Below are 14,924 nucleotides of genomic sequence, written 5' to 3'. Positions count from 1 at the left end.
ATCATCAAGGTTGGCTTTTCAATAAAATTTTGACTAAATGTGTTTTAGCATTCGTTAGATTTCGTAGTTATTTGTGCAATTTAAATAGAAGTTCGTTCAATTAGTTGTAAAATGATTAAAATGTGTTGCCTGTACAAGATCACCGTTTTACGGTTGGTAACAGAAGGGCGTTGACATTTAATCAAAAAGGCGAAACGGGAAGATGCGTCTGTGACATTAATTCGCTGGTAGCAACTCGATCGGATTCGTTGTTACGGTTGATCTCTTATGAACTAATTGAGAAACATGTCAATTAATTTAACGAAAAACAAAGACGCTTTGGTGGCTGCCTGGCACAGCGTAGTCGACGATAAATCGTCTACTAACTGGTAGGCTTTTATCTCTTCCTTCACTGTTACAATTGTCTCGTCCTGGTTATACACTATCGTCACACTTTCGAATACAATCGTTCAATTAAACCTACAAATAAATCTCATTTCTATAATTAAAAACTACTTCTTTTACTCTTATCAATCGATATTAATAGCATAAGGTACACAATTATCACTTATTGTCATAAAATATGTATTCTGTAACATTCGTTGCACCGATTAGTAACTGAACAGATTTAACAAACAAAGAATAAATGTTGCTTTTAAAGTAATAAAATTATTACATTCTTGAATTTTTTTCTATATTAATGCTGTGCCAAATTTTATAAACAATATTGTTGCATATTAATTTCTCACGAATACATATAATTGATTGTTCCTTATTATTAAAACAAATTTCATATGCAGGGCTCTGTTTGGATATGAAGGACAGACTAACAATTTAAAGGTTGTTGGATCAGGGACTGGTGGTTTAGAAGAGTTGATCGATCGATTAAACAGTAGTTATATCATGTATGCCTTTTGTCGAGTAATAGATACTAAAACAAGCTTGCCAAAATGTCTGTTAATAAATTGGGTAAGAATTTAAAAGCAAGAAGCTCAACATTATCGTATCGAGCATTTATATTAAAACGAATTATTTATGTATTTTGAAACCTATGTTTTAGCAAGGGGAAGGTGCACCGATAGTTAGAAAGGGCACTTGTGCAAATCATATTAGAGATGTAGAAAAATTACTGAAAGGTGCTCATATAACAGTTACTGCTCGCTCTGAGGATGACGTCGAGGTAGATTTTATTATGGAGAAGCTTGCCAGAGCAACAGCTTCTGCGTATAAATTTAATGAGCCGCGCGGCGAAAACGAAGGTAATACAGGTCCGGTTGGTACCACATATCGCAGGTACGTATCGTTCGATTATCGATAGTAGCGATAAATTTCTAAATCTAAGGAGTTTGTACATTGCAGAGTAATTCCGGAGCAAGAAATAAATGCAACTGAACGTGATCAATTTTGGCAAAAGGAAGAAATGGAGGAGAAAAAAAGACTAGAACAAGAACGTATTAAATGCGCGCAGGAACGTCAACGGCTCGAAGAAGAAATTAGAGCTCGAGAGGAAAAAGAAGCACTGCTTAGAGAACAACAAGTAAACAGATAAAATTGCAAATTTTAATCCAATATTTAACACTACGTATTTTATTAATGGAACTTTGATATATTTATAGGTCACTGCCAAAGAAAATTCAATAGCTCGACAAAAAATGGCAGAACAACGTGCCGAAGAGGCGAACAATTTTCTTAATCAAATGGCGGCAAGACAACATTACAGTAACGATGTTTACGATAGCCATAAGTCGCGAAGCGAAGAATTGCGACGGCAAAGAAGTAAAGAAACGCAACAGTTAATTGCTCAAAGAACGATAAATGCACGAGCAGTTTTTGAACAAAACTCCGCCGCCGGTCAAATGACGTCGTCACAGCAACAATATGCTGTGAAAAGTAGTCAGGTGGAAACAGCTAAGAAGCCGCTCGAGGAGAGCGAGCAGAAGGAAATACCTGAGACTAAAATAGAGGAGGAAGAGAAAATTGAAGCGAATACAACGCATAACTTGGATGCAGTGACAAACTCTGTTTCGATTGCACCCGTGGCTCAAAATCAACACGTAGAATCGAAAGCGACCGAGCCACTAGAAGAACCCGAAGAACCGCCAGTGACAAAAGAAGTAGTTACTGAAAATGAATTGTACAGCCAAATGGATGGTCAGTACTTGTACTTTGACCCAAACAACGAAGGAATGAAAGCCAGGGCGTTGTACGATTATCAAGCAGCCGACGACACAGAAATTACATTCGATCCTGGAGATATTATTACGCACATAGACGCCATCGACGAAGGATGGTGGCAAGGTCTTGGACCTGACGGAACGTATGGACTTTTCCCCGCTAATTATGTTGAAGTTATCGAGTATAACACGACATGATAAGAAACGTACTTGTAAAAATAGAATACTTTTGTTTCTGATTGAAAGAAAACCGTGCTTGTTTGTTTGCATACAGAAAGTGATATTCAGTATTTTCATTGTTATGGTGACATCGTATTTTCTTTTTAATACAAAACGTACAATTTTATGTATTTAGATACAACGTATTCTGAAGAATAGTACGTATTCATAATGGAAGAACGAATTACCGTTTTACAGATGAGTGCACACACATTAAGAAATTTAAATATTTCTACTAATTAATCACGCAGAAAATAAATATTGTTAATATTTTAGCGGACAAGATTTTAAACTTTAATAGTCTCACAATGCCAATACATACACAAATGGCGAAGTACGTCTTCCCATGTTTAACGTCACGAACGAAAAATAAATTAGCAGTAAACGAATATATCTTTTTATAACTTTCTCTGACGAAAATCGATGCGATCATAGGAATAGCGTACGTAATAACTTAGCAAAATACCCTTTAAATGCATTTACAAAATGTAATAACTACTTATTTAGGAATATGTTTAATTCTTTAAACAATAAATACTTAAATTTGTTATAGTATCGGATGGTGTTTTAGTCGGCAACGTCCATTAATTTAATGAAATTTTTATTACAGAAAATGATTTCAATTTCATTTTATAAACATTTTTACTTTATTTTACATATGAATGTCGGAATCCGTGGATTAAGAGTCAATGTTAAATTTCATTTTATTGAACTTATTTTACTATGCAATAAAGAAATTTTTACAGGTAAGTGATCTTACTAGAATAAAATAAAATCACAATATCGATGTTACACAAATAAAATAAGTAAAATCATCTACGATAATTTTGATTTTGACTTCCACCTCCGCTACCTCCTGCGTGACTTAAAAATGCTAAGTGCCCTTTTGGACATTTGTTAGCATAGTGACCTTTAGTTCCACATTTGTAACAAGTGACTTCTTCGAGTGGCTTTTGCGGTCCTCGAGGAGGCGGTCCGTTATGCATGTTCATATGATGCGCTGAATGAGAATTACCTTCTATTTCTTGTCTAACTTGTGCTTCGCGCACGTCGGGTGGCATTTTATTGCAGTAAATGGCTTTATGACCACCTTCTCCGCAAAAATGACACGTAATCATCACCTTCTTCCCTTCTTTAGGTTGCATATCTTGTACTGCTGGTAATTCAAATCTTGGGCTAGAAATAAAAGGAAAGATTACGGAAAACGTTGAATTTAAACGAGACGTATTTAAAAACATTTTACAACAAACTTACTGCATAAATTTACAATTTGGACCTTCGGGACAAAATCCAGCCAAGTATGCCATACATAGAACACGACGAACGTGTCGATGTCTGCATAATGGTCCATGCCTACAAAATCCTCTATCATACCAAGGACAATCTCTGACCTTAGTTTCTGGATCAATGTGCAAGAATGGACATTCCTTATTGTGACAGGCATCTAGTAATGGATAACCGATGTTAATATACCTGTGCCATGAAAACTTAGTAATACCAGAGAAAGAGAAATATTAACAGGTACTTGTTTATTTATACACATTATCTTGAACACACACAAAAGAATAAAAGAATATATTTACAAATATGTTTCTGAACAGAAAAATATTCATATACACAGTTTTGTATATTAACACACTTACTAAATCTAGAGTAAAAATAACATTCTGGCATTTTTGTCATGTCATATTCGTGTAAAAATTCACATTGATCCCCTTTTTTACAAAGGCCTCTTAGCCAATGTTTACATACAATTGTACGATCCCCTCGTACATGTCTAAATGGACAGGAGGCTCCTTTAACGCAAGTACCTCTTGGATAAAATTGGCATACAGCAGCAGTGGATTCTAGAAAACATATTAGATTGGAAGTCTAATATATCTAATGACAAGTAAACAATGTAAACGTAAATTAAACAATTAACATTCTGCTAAGAACCGTCAATGTAATTAAATATCTTTTATTCAAGAAATATACAGCAACAATGTTTATTATTTTACACTTTAATCAACACATTTTGATATGTTTATGTTGTTAACTTGTTCTATGTTTTCTATGGTATAACCTAATCAAGTGTGTATCGGTATACAGCGAAAAAACAATTACGTACTATCCATTCCGGTAAAAGGTAACGGAAGAGCTCCATATTGTTCGTCAAGAGCGATTTCAATATCAAATCGCATATGATCTACGTTTGCCACTATGCACTCCATTATTGCTTTAAGTTTAAATCTTTCAGCAATCACATACAAGTATGCTCGTCTCTATCGAGTACACATCACTAGTAATTTCATTTTTATCGAAAGCGTCCCACAGTGAACTGCACTTTCAGATACAGACGTACATTAACGATATTTTCACTACTTTTCTATTCAAAAGTATCTCTGATTTACAATATTTGTTGATTGAAGGATATTCTGTAAATTTCGATTTCCAGCGCATGCGAACATCGTTTTGCACATGTGTTGATAATACCACGGTGATTATACCACAAACGAGGTATAGAGTAGAGCCAACATCTTATGAAAGTTAGTATCGCCACGAACGAGGCGCACAGTAGACGCTGCGAACGACGGTTTTTGTGAACCCCCCTACCATTTTATGTTACGGCCATCGTTATTGGTTAAGGCACAGACAAGGTATAGAACAGACGTTGCATGCAATACGTTTTTCTGTTACACAGATTGGAGGCTCGCAAGTCCCAGAATAGGTAATAATTATTCACTCGTTATTAATAATCCATACAACACACGACATTTCAAGGATGTCCGATTTATGCCTGAACGTCTCGACATAATATAAACGACATAATATGTCTTCGAAACAACTGGAACAAGATGAAGGCAAGGACCAAGGACAAGGTATTCGTCGGCGGTCCAGTGTATGTAGAGTAAAAGGTCCAACCAAACCATCAACTTTGGTAAGACTTCATTACTTATTTATTTTTCAAAAATGCAAATCTTTCTACATATTTGTTATTATTCGATGTCTGTAATTTGAGAAAAGTAATACTGCAATCTACAGTATTTCTAATTTAGAAAGAATGTTTCGAGAGCACGTCTGTGCTATTACTGGCCCCCCTTAAAATGAGTTTTAATGTAATGTTAGATGATTTTGCTCATAACTTCGTAAGGTTTATTCGATATTTTAAGTAAAACAGTTTAAGTTGACAGTAACTGGGTCCATAACCCTAAAGATTTCAAATCGTTCTGAAAAAATTATTTTTGGTTGCGGGGGTAAATTACGATCATTTTTGGTGGATAGACATACCCCCGAAATCCTACGCACTTTCTAGACAAAAATTCGAGTAGGTGCAGAAATTTTCGGCGAAATTAGAAAATTTAAATTAATCGATCGATGCCCAATTCTGGACCGTACAGCTTCCATTCCGTTAAAAAATAATAAAATTTCTGTAATTTACTTTCTGTCTCACTTCCTCTCGTGTTCATACTCGTTAGATCTACTCGTATACCTCGTCGGTAGTGAATGCTTTTTTTTATACCGACCGAGCATATCATGCGCCGACTGCAAAGTTATCCATGAATGGTACAAGGTGGATACACAGACCAGGTACACTCGTATACTTCGTTTGCGGTGGTAGATAATTTTCCTCGACTTGCTTGGTAACTTTGACGGATTTAAATAGTAGAAAACTCCATTAACAAGGAATCATTTTAAAAAATATTTACAGTATCAAATCTATATGAATTAAGCTAATTGTAGATTAATTTCAAATTGAATCTAAATAAATTTAAATAACGCAATATAACATTAATATTAATTTATATTTTTCAGTGTTAACCGAGTAAGAGTTTAGCAATCTGGTAGAGCAAGAAATCTAGTAAAACGGTAATTGTGTATTTCCGAGAAAATAAATACACAATAGAAACAAGTTAAAGTCGAAACATAATGCGGTACGTTCTAAATAAAAATACACTTGTACTTCGTATCTGTTTAGAACATTCCATTGTTTTGTATGGACAAAAGGGGGATGAAAAGGGGCAAATTGGTGCGCGATAAATCGTGCAGTTGCACGTGGATCGATCTACTTTAATTAAGAGCATCTAAATTTTCATACAGGCCAGTCTCTGCTGTCTCGTTCGGCTCAGCTCGGTAGATCGTGGAAAGGAAGGATACTTAGGAAATCAGCGTTACGAAGTAAAGTTAGCAGAGCGCGAAGGGGGGTCCTACGACACAGGATGTTCTCCTACCTTCCGTGTCTTTCGCGCTCCGAGCCCTCCTACCGTAATATCGTCTATTCGTGGAAAGATACCGACCGCTCTGTCGGAACAATGGTACAGAAGAACTCGTAAATACGTGCGAACCACGAGAAATTCATAGTACCCTCGACGGAACTAAAGACTTTAGAAAAAAATACTCGCGGACTCCCACTTATTCGAGAGATTTGCTTTGGAACGTTTAATTTTCACGAGAGTAATTTTAATAACACGTTACGAGGCGTCGGTTGGCAATAATTAGCGGCTTAGTTATCGGCACAATATGTCATTAAGCCTCCAACCGTCGACTCTTTATTTCTCCGGCTTGTATTTGCGCCGTGTAACGGTACCGTCCAAATTAGGCGACCGTTGTGCGGTACACGCTAATAAACGCGCTTTTTGTTAATCGGCCGCTTCTCCGTCTTCAAACCGTGACTTTGCGCGGACACGGTTTGCTGGTGCCCATTACCGGAAACAGTAAATCGTTTCCTCCTAAATTACGGAGGCGAGAAACCACGGGCACCTCGGATACCGCGGAATAGATTACCTTCGGAAGGATCATCTACGGGCGCGAGCTTCGCCGCTTATGGCGACTCGGATCGCATCGGAACGGTATATCACGGTCGAATCGTACACGGCTAGGAAAACACGCTCGACGATTAGCGCCCCACCCCCGATACTTCCTATTACAATTGTAGATTCAGCAGCGCGCCGGGAACGTGTTGTTGCCGAGATCGGTCGCGATAATTACCAGCCGTGCGTTCCGCGATTGGAAAAAATGACGGCGTGTCGCGTTCCGTTGCCTGGCTGGTATATGGATTCCGAGAAAACGGTCGGCCAGGTATGAAATTCGACGTAGGAAAATAAGAAAATCGTAGCCCATTACGGGGAGAAGGTCCCTGTCAGGAAAGTGCATGCCGTGACAAAGCCGCGTTCGAGGCACGAGCTATCGCGAGTCGCTTCGGTACCCTCGAGCGAGTACGCGAGCGGCTCGAGAGACAGAAGAAGGAGAGCACGGCAAGGAAAAAAAAAGCCAGAATGAAGGTGGAACGGGGACGAAGGAGCACGCAGAGACGTGGAAAGGAACAATGACTCGCGGTGGTGCTCCAGCGTTTATAGGGCCGTATCGGCCGACAGCGGGGTGGGTTGTGCTCGTAATTAGTCATAGTGCGATGCGCTAACAGCGGCACTCTGCAAGAGTGAGCCTCGCTCGTTCGTTCCTTCGTGCGCTACCCCTGCCACCGGCTATGGCCTAACCTCGGAAGCCTGGCTAAATTTTCTACCGGGTGATACGAAATCGTAGACCCGGTACCGATCAGTTTGGCTCGATGAACGAACTGGAAACGTACATAGAGGGAAATCCGAATATCGGACAAACAATGTACGCGAATACCTCAAGCTTTCTAAGATAACTATAAACATTCTATGCTGTCCCGCGACTCGAAGACTTTCAAGAGCTTCCCGAGACTTCGAATCTGGCCATCTGTACTTGCTCCAAACGTATGGAAAGCAAGATCACGCTCGCGGTAGAGATTTTAAAGCGGCTCGTCGTAAAAGCTTACGTTGTGTTTCTAATCGACGGCAGACGGTATCCAGATAACGCTCGTCCGAGGCTGTCGGTCGTTTTTCGTCTCGCGCCGGATCGTTGTCGGCGCGTCGATGGAACAGAGAACGAACACCGATTACCATCGATATTTCCCGTTCGTTTGAAAATATTTGCGCGTATAATTTCCAACGACGAGGTGCAGGAAGTCACGAGGAGCGATTTTATTTTTTTTTTTTTTTTTTTTTTTTCCCCTCGCGTGCTTTCCATCCAGCGAGGAAAAGGTCAGCGCACCGTCGTTTGTTCGCCGGTAGAACACACATCGCGCGTGATGTGTGCCCGACGTAAGTGGAGCCCATGGTCGATGGGTACGACAGGCACGCTGGAGGTGCATAAACATACATAGAAGTGGAAACTTGCCGGGATTGGCAAGAGAGCTGCCGACCGAGTTCGCCGGAGACACGGCTGGCCGCCTGTGGCTTCGCTCTGCCGCTTTTCGTCTCTCCTTTTCTCCGAGTTAGAGACCGTCGGAGTCCCGTCCCTCTTTCCCTCGCGATTACCACCTTCCCTCCGTCAGATTCTCCCGTGAACGAACCACCACGCTCTGCAACCCCTCGTGCTTAACGCGCCGAGGAGGCCGAGGAGGTGGTTGGTGTCTTACACGACGCAGGTGCGCGTATACGGGGTGCTCGAAAAGTCTCGGGAAACGTAACCCACGACGCGACTCTTCTTTTCTCTTTTAACACGTTGACTGCGTATTTTTACTATTGGTCGCGTCGACGGTCACCGGTGGCCCCCACGGCGCTGTAACCAAGTCGTGTGCCGGCCACCGGTGACCCCCACGGCAGTCAACCACGTACGGGAGTATCTCTGCACTGTAAAATTTTTCGCCAGCATTTCGTCGTTTCCGTCCACGGTGCGTCGTAGTTCCGAACGAATCGTCGTTCGCGTGGACTCGATTATGAAATTTCCAGCGATCCGTTAGTCAGGACAGGCATAAATCAAGTCGCGGTTCGCGGCAGATGCGACTGCCGTGGTCCGTTACGCGTGCAGCCGCGAGTTCTTTGATCGCCGCGGAGTTGTTCCGCGACGAGCATCTGTCGCCGTGAAGTAAATTTTAGCTTGTCATTCGAGTTGTCCCGCGACACCGGATACGCCGGAAAAATTAAATCCAACGACGCTCGGTACAAATTATTTAAAATCGGTAGAACCATGGGAGAGTCGAGTGGAGAGGACGGTGTAGCAAGGAACGTTCCCAATGAAAATTATCGATGTTAAATGCATGAAAATACACAGCTAGACGACGTGAAAAATCGGCTCGGTATTAACGAATTTTCTGTTTCAGATTGGTCTACGCAGAGTCCCTACCTCAACTTCAAAATGGTAATTTTTTTCGAGCTCTCGTTAACGTCGAAGAAAGGATGGTGGATCGGTGGGATCTATTTTAGCAGGTACAACGTATTTCTTTTAGATTATTTATTCCATGAAAATTGCATCCAGATCTTGACGAGAAAAAGTTCACCGGGAGCCGAGCAGACTGCAACGAACTTGTCAGGTACTACCAGAACAGTTTGTATCATCAATCGAAAGCATCGAGCGAGAGCCGGTTTACTGACAAGATTAAGATATGCCTGGGCCCCAGGCGTCGTAATTTGTACCGTGGAACCTCGTAGACGCTTCAGCTATGACGCTAAATCGTAGATACGCATCTAGTAAATACAAGATAGTTCACATGTGGTTCTACGTGACCCTGGATGACCTTGAGTCGTATCGTTGATGTTAAAAAATGTCCTCGATGCTTCCGCTCGAGGACGCTTTTCTATTTTTAAAAATAAATGCATCGTCCCGGTAACCTGTCATTGATGGTTCACCCTAATACGATCATCTTGCGGTTCACAGATTTACGCAACTTCGCAGGGACGTTTAAGCTACGACGGTGGAACGGTACGACCGAATTGGCTCGACGAGACCCACGGAAGGACAGCGTGTCAAATAAAGCGATTTCTTTTCTGCCCCTCTGTCTCACTTCGCAGCTGCGGGCTTCACCTGCGAAACGGTCCGTTGCCTGCGAGCCATCGGCACTACAGGTCTCTTACCTGTTGAAGCGAACCAAACACTGTGCGTCGTTCAACACCTGTTACACAGAATACGGATGAGTCAGGTTTTCCGCCGACTACGAGTATTAACATCAAATGAACGTAACGCGATTCCCACCGACGTCGACGATCAGCGGCCTCGCGAACGCACCGGGCACTCGATCAGCTTTTTCGTTTCGTACGTGTTATTATTTCGAATCCCTTTTCGACGATTTCACGGTGCATTCCCTTGGGTTTCAAGGAGAATATCGTTGTCGGTTTTCTGAATTTGTATCCTCCGCGATTCGATATCACGGCGTTGTCGTTTATTCGCGGATTATAAACGTATCGATTTTGGGTCGCCGGGAGGTACAGTTTATTTGTCAAGGGATTTCAGGTGCGCGATCGTCGGGTCAGGGCCGAAAGCCAACGCGATAGCCGACTTCCGTCAGCCCGTACGGTCGACAAAGAAGAATTTTTAATGCGGCGGAAATGTTGTTCCCAGAGGGGTAAACCGTAAGCCCGGCCCGTCACGTACGTATCGCATCCATAAAGGGGAATATTCGTTGAAAAAGCATAAATAGGTATTATCCACGGTTTCGTTCGTTTCGATGTAACGCCGCCTACGGCGATCGCGACGACAGGAGGCGTCGTTTAGAATTCAGAACGTATCGCTTTAAGGTCATAAAGGAATTACGGCCACCGGTGAATCCGAGGAGCGTGCGCAGGATTCACTGTGAGAACCGATATTATTTACAGATACCGTGCACGAACGTCCACTCTTAAATTAAACTGTGGGACGTCGTTCTTGTCTACGCGTTACGGTTAATCGGACGACCAAAACCAGAGGACGGGCTTTGAGGATCCTAATCTAGGTGCAGTTAAAAGTTGCAGTTAAAAAACCAACCGGCTCCACCGTTCCACCGACTTCTCTCGTGGCCCCGGTACGAACGCTTGGCCGTTTTCGGGACCGTGGCCACGAAATATCAGATGAAAGATAGTCGTTAGATAAGTGGTCAGAGCTCCGGGAAACCAGTTTTTCGTACGTAACGATTATAGGCCGACGGATGAGATGACGTGAACTCGCGAAGATAACTCACACCTCAACCTCCTTTTTCCCCCTTTTTTATCTTGGTCCCGCGGTCGACACGAACGTCCACCGTGTACGAGATTCCGTGTACTCGAGCCGCGCCGACTGAAAAACCGAGTTCTATCGTTTAATCGTGTCCCACGATACTTGCCCGACACCGAGGCGAATTTCGGAGCACGTCCACCGGTTATTTTCAAAATAACTGGGCTAACTTTAGGGGCACGGTATCGAAATTACGATCGTTAAGCCATTTTTTACGAGTGCCTCCGTTCGAATATCGTTTGAGCGTCCTCTACGATATGGTAAGAAAAAAGCGCGTTCCTATTTATAACACCCAAGGTGATCTTGATTTCGCCGTGAAAAACAACTGGTTACGAAATTCTTTTTAGCGACATCCATTGTACGCGTCGTATCGTTCAACTTTATTTTGTCGGACGGTTGTAAAGGGGTGAAGAATCGCGCGTCGCGTCAGAGGCAACACCCTGTAGCACGTACGACACGCGATAGAAGAGGTTCTTTTTTTTTTTTCTTTTTTTTTTTTAAATCGAATTCGTTTCGCAACAGGCAGGAGACGCGTCTCGTGTTGCATCTTCGAGCATTAAAGCCGCATTACCCGACTCCCGTGAGTACAAGCGACGAGGTCTCAGGAGCTCACGGAGCTTTCTTCGGGCTCGCGATACCGAGATACTCCACGGTGGCGCGATGAAAACCAGTTTCTCGTGAAAAGCGACTACAGAGTAGCCTCTCTCGTCCGAGGATACGGGAGTATGGGGCAGAAGGAGACTCGTCCAGACATAATATCGCGTCTCGAATTCCCCCGGTTTTATTTATAACGTCACCGCGCAGTTCTTCGTCGCCTTCGAGGGCATATGGTCGGGATCGATCGACGGAGGACCGGTGGCGGAACCATTCGGGTAACACCTGTCCGAAATGCGAGGCGTAGCCAGCTTTTCCGTCGTCTCGAGCCTCGCGGTGCTCCTTACTTTGGCGTACTGCCAGCCTTTCGACGCTTCTCTTCGTCCGGCTGACTGAACGAGGACCAACCTATCGCTCGGTGCCGTTTTGGTGCAGCTCCAAAATGACGCGGATTAATGTATCCCGTGCTCGCCACGGAACCCGCTCGAGTTTCGTGTTTCCGCGAAGACGACGCGCGAACCACGTCCTTGGGTCATTGTCGGACCAGCGACGTCTTCGCGCGTGCATAAAAGAGATCGGTGTCGAAACCAACGCAACCGTAATGTTATCGATCAGAGTGCAAGGAGATATAAAGCAAAGCGGAAACGTTTAAAAGCTGAGGCCTCGAACAGCCGATCGCCAAGCGTACGCTCGACCGCGGAGGATTCGCCGCCGATTTCGCAGACGTTTTCGATGTAACCGAAGTCGTCTCCAACGCGTCTGAAAGTCGAGCGCGGAGGCATTCCTACGCGAATAAGCGACGTCGCGCGATTTTCCCAAGATCCGAGGTCAGGTTTAGGTTTAAGACTTGCGGTTTAGAACGGTACGACTAAGGAATTCGAATCCCAACCATCTGCTCTAGCAGCAAACTCTAGTACTTGGATGCCCCCCCCCCCTCCTCGTTTCTTATATACTTTCGTCCTCTCTCTGTCCCTCTTGTTTTTGTCTATCTCCGTTCCTCCGGTATCTTCCCGTCTCTAAGGCCAGCGTTACGGTGCTGAATGTCCGGTTAATGCACCTGCGTACACCGTGGCTCGCGAGCGGAACACCGTGAAGCGAACAGAACAGAGAGGAGGAACGAAGAATAGAACGCGGAGGACAATCATGGTGCTACAGGCTGCTACCGATGACGAGAGGAGAAACGGCTCGGGGACGCGAAACGAAGAGGACACGAGATACCACGTGGACCGGCTTGTTCGGGGACCAAAATAGAGGGAAATCCTCGTTCCCGCGCACGGAGATCGATAAAAATAAATTAAACGCTATGACCAAACTCGCCCTCCGAGAAATGCCAGAGATCGAAGAAACCTAATTAGCTGGAAGCACTGATCAGGTAAAGGTGCCCAATACTTGGATGCTTATGACACGGACGAGACGCTATACAATTTTGTAATTACGTGACAAACCATGTTTATATTATTGTTTTAGAGAAATAAGAGGACCCTCGACTTCAATAACAACCTGTGAAAAGTTGGACCCAATTTTATTGTCCCATTACATGGACCACGTAATAAAGCCTAGGAAATTTGAATGTTTTTTGGAGAATCGAAGGTGAACTTTATTTGATAGAACTCATAATACGTATTATAATTTAAGACGGTAAGGTGGAGGATCACTTTAATGGATAATAATCAACGTTATGTGCACTCGGGTTAGAGTATTGGATCTTTCACCTTACCGTTCCGTTCGTTTCATAACTTTCCGACTTTATGCCGCCGATCATCGGATTTTTCTGCCAGTTCGGTGGCTTTCGATCGACCAGTCTAACGCGATAGGAAAGATTCCCCGGCTTGATCCTCGATGGCGTATCTCTCCCGTTTCTTCCTCGCTGCCTCCTCTTTCCACTTCTGCCTCGCGGCTCCACCATGCACCAATTCATAAAATCCCTGGAGCGAGCCTAAGCGCTCCACTAACTCCGTCGACGAGTCGCTGACCTCGGGATTCAGCCGTGCGCATCAGCTGCATTTCTCCATGCGCATAGACCAGTTGCGCTGCGATGGTCATGGTAATCTCGAAGGAACAAGGAACGCCGATGCGCCTCCGCGAAACAAGGAAATACCGCTGAATGAAAAAGAGAGACGGTGGAAATTACCAACTGCGTCGACGACCGTTTCCTGATTCACGTCCGCGGGCCAAATGCGCGAAAGACAATTGGAAAAGCGGTTCGCGATCGGCTGCTCCATTTTTCTAACGTTTCTTGCTTCTCCGGTCTTGGCAATTCCCGAATTACCCCGCTTTTGCTTAAATATTTCTATTTAATGCTTAACTTGCGTTCTTTGATGCACGATTCGCTATTCGGAAGCAGTACGTTGTTTAGGGGTTATTTTTCACGGCGATAAATAACGATAACGACCGGTCGAAGGATAGGTTTCGTTGAACGGCGTCGGTTATTTGTTAATACCCAGTCAGGCTGCATTTATCATTCCAGTGTGAAATGATCTTGCGTCAAGGTCGGTAATTACCAGAGATAATCGAGGAAAGCCCTTGTTCGGCGAATCGTCTTTAATTAACAGCCACGTGTCTAAGAATGTTTCTAAAAAATTCTCGTTTCAATAGAGATCGACCACGATAGAAATATTACTCTGAAAACTGACTGGTACTTGATTTTCAGGTGAACGTCCCCCCTTAACAACGATGTTTTTCGAGCGTAATACGTAATAACATGGCGTACGAAGAGCGACAGCAACGGAACGCGCGCGTTCCGGGACAAATGAGCCAAATGGTCTGTACAGAAGGACACATCAAGAGGGGGGGAAAAATGAAGAATTGCCTGTCGCAATCCGGCGTCCCTCGTGGTCTTTGGTTCGCAGAGGTTCTTGGCTCTTGGAAGCCACCGTGTAAATTCTATCAAAGTCTATGTTACTCTATGCCGTGGTACGATCATGCCCCACTCCGGCACGACTACACGTGAAAAGTCACGCTCTGTTGGATTCAGGTATAGTTAGTCCGTAA

General features: G+C 43.4%; 2 protein-coding genes across 2 annotated transcripts; one reads left to right on the top strand and one right to left on the bottom strand.

The window, feature by feature from the left end:
* The first annotated feature begins 1 nt into the window (after nucleotide 1).
* Nucleotides 2-2,850, top strand: LOC122403727 (drebrin-like protein). Its single transcript, XM_043407444.1, has 5 exons — nucleotides 2-368; nucleotides 780-948; nucleotides 1,040-1,272; nucleotides 1,339-1,516; nucleotides 1,596-2,850. The coding sequence occupies exons 1-5, from the start codon at nucleotides 286-288 to the stop codon at nucleotides 2,349-2,351; spliced, it is 1,419 nt and encodes a 472-aa protein (XP_043263379.1). The 5' UTR covers nucleotides 2-285; the 3' UTR covers nucleotides 2,352-2,850.
* Nucleotides 2,851-3,042: 192 nt separating this feature from the next.
* LOC122400860 (cleavage and polyadenylation specificity factor subunit 4) lies at nucleotides 3,043-4,837 on the bottom strand. Its single transcript, XM_043402579.1, has 4 exons — nucleotides 4,483-4,837; nucleotides 4,016-4,219; nucleotides 3,627-3,816; nucleotides 3,043-3,548 (listed from the first exon to the last, which is right to left on the bottom strand). The coding sequence occupies exons 1-4, from the start codon at nucleotides 4,583-4,585 to the stop codon at nucleotides 3,185-3,187; spliced, it is 861 nt and encodes a 286-aa protein (XP_043258514.1). The 5' UTR covers nucleotides 4,586-4,837; the 3' UTR covers nucleotides 3,043-3,184.
* Between the last annotated feature and the right edge of the window lie 10,087 nt (nucleotides 4,838-14,924).

The sequence above is a fragment of the Colletes gigas genome, unplaced genomic scaffold (assembly GCF_013123115.1).
Source record: "Colletes gigas isolate AHSC1104 unplaced genomic scaffold, ASM1312311v1 Colletes_gigas_Sc00002, whole genome shotgun sequence".
NCBI classification, from domain to species: Eukaryota; Metazoa; Arthropoda; class Insecta; order Hymenoptera; family Colletidae; genus Colletes; species Colletes gigas.
The sequence above is the reverse complement of the archived record's forward strand: the minus strand, read 5'-3'. Positions and strand labels throughout refer to the sequence as shown.

Excerpts from the sequence above, each read along its gene's own strand:
- LOC122403727 (XM_043407444.1), top strand. The coding sequence starts at position 286 with ATGTCAATTAATTTAACGAAAAACAAAGACGCTTTGGTGGCTGCCTGG. Across the intron at positions 369-779 it reads GATAAATCGTCTACTAACTG|GGCTCTGTTTGGATATGAAG; the intron begins GTAGGCTTTTAT and ends TTTCATATGCAG. Across the intron at positions 949-1,039 it reads AATGTCTGTTAATAAATTGG|CAAGGGGAAGGTGCACCGAT; the intron begins GTAAGAATTTAA and ends CCTATGTTTTAG.
- LOC122400860 (XM_043402579.1), bottom strand. The coding sequence starts at position 4,585 with ATGGAGTGCATAGTGGCAAACGTAGATCATATGCGATTTGATATTGAA. Across the intron at positions 4,220-4,482 it reads ACCTTTTACCGGAATGGATA|AATCCACTGCTGCTGTATGC; the intron begins GTACGTAATTGT and ends TATGTTTTCTAG. Across the intron at positions 3,817-4,015 it reads TTATTTTTACTCTAGATTTA|ATGCCTGTCACAATAAGGAA; the intron begins GTAAGTGTGTTA and ends ATCCATTACTAG.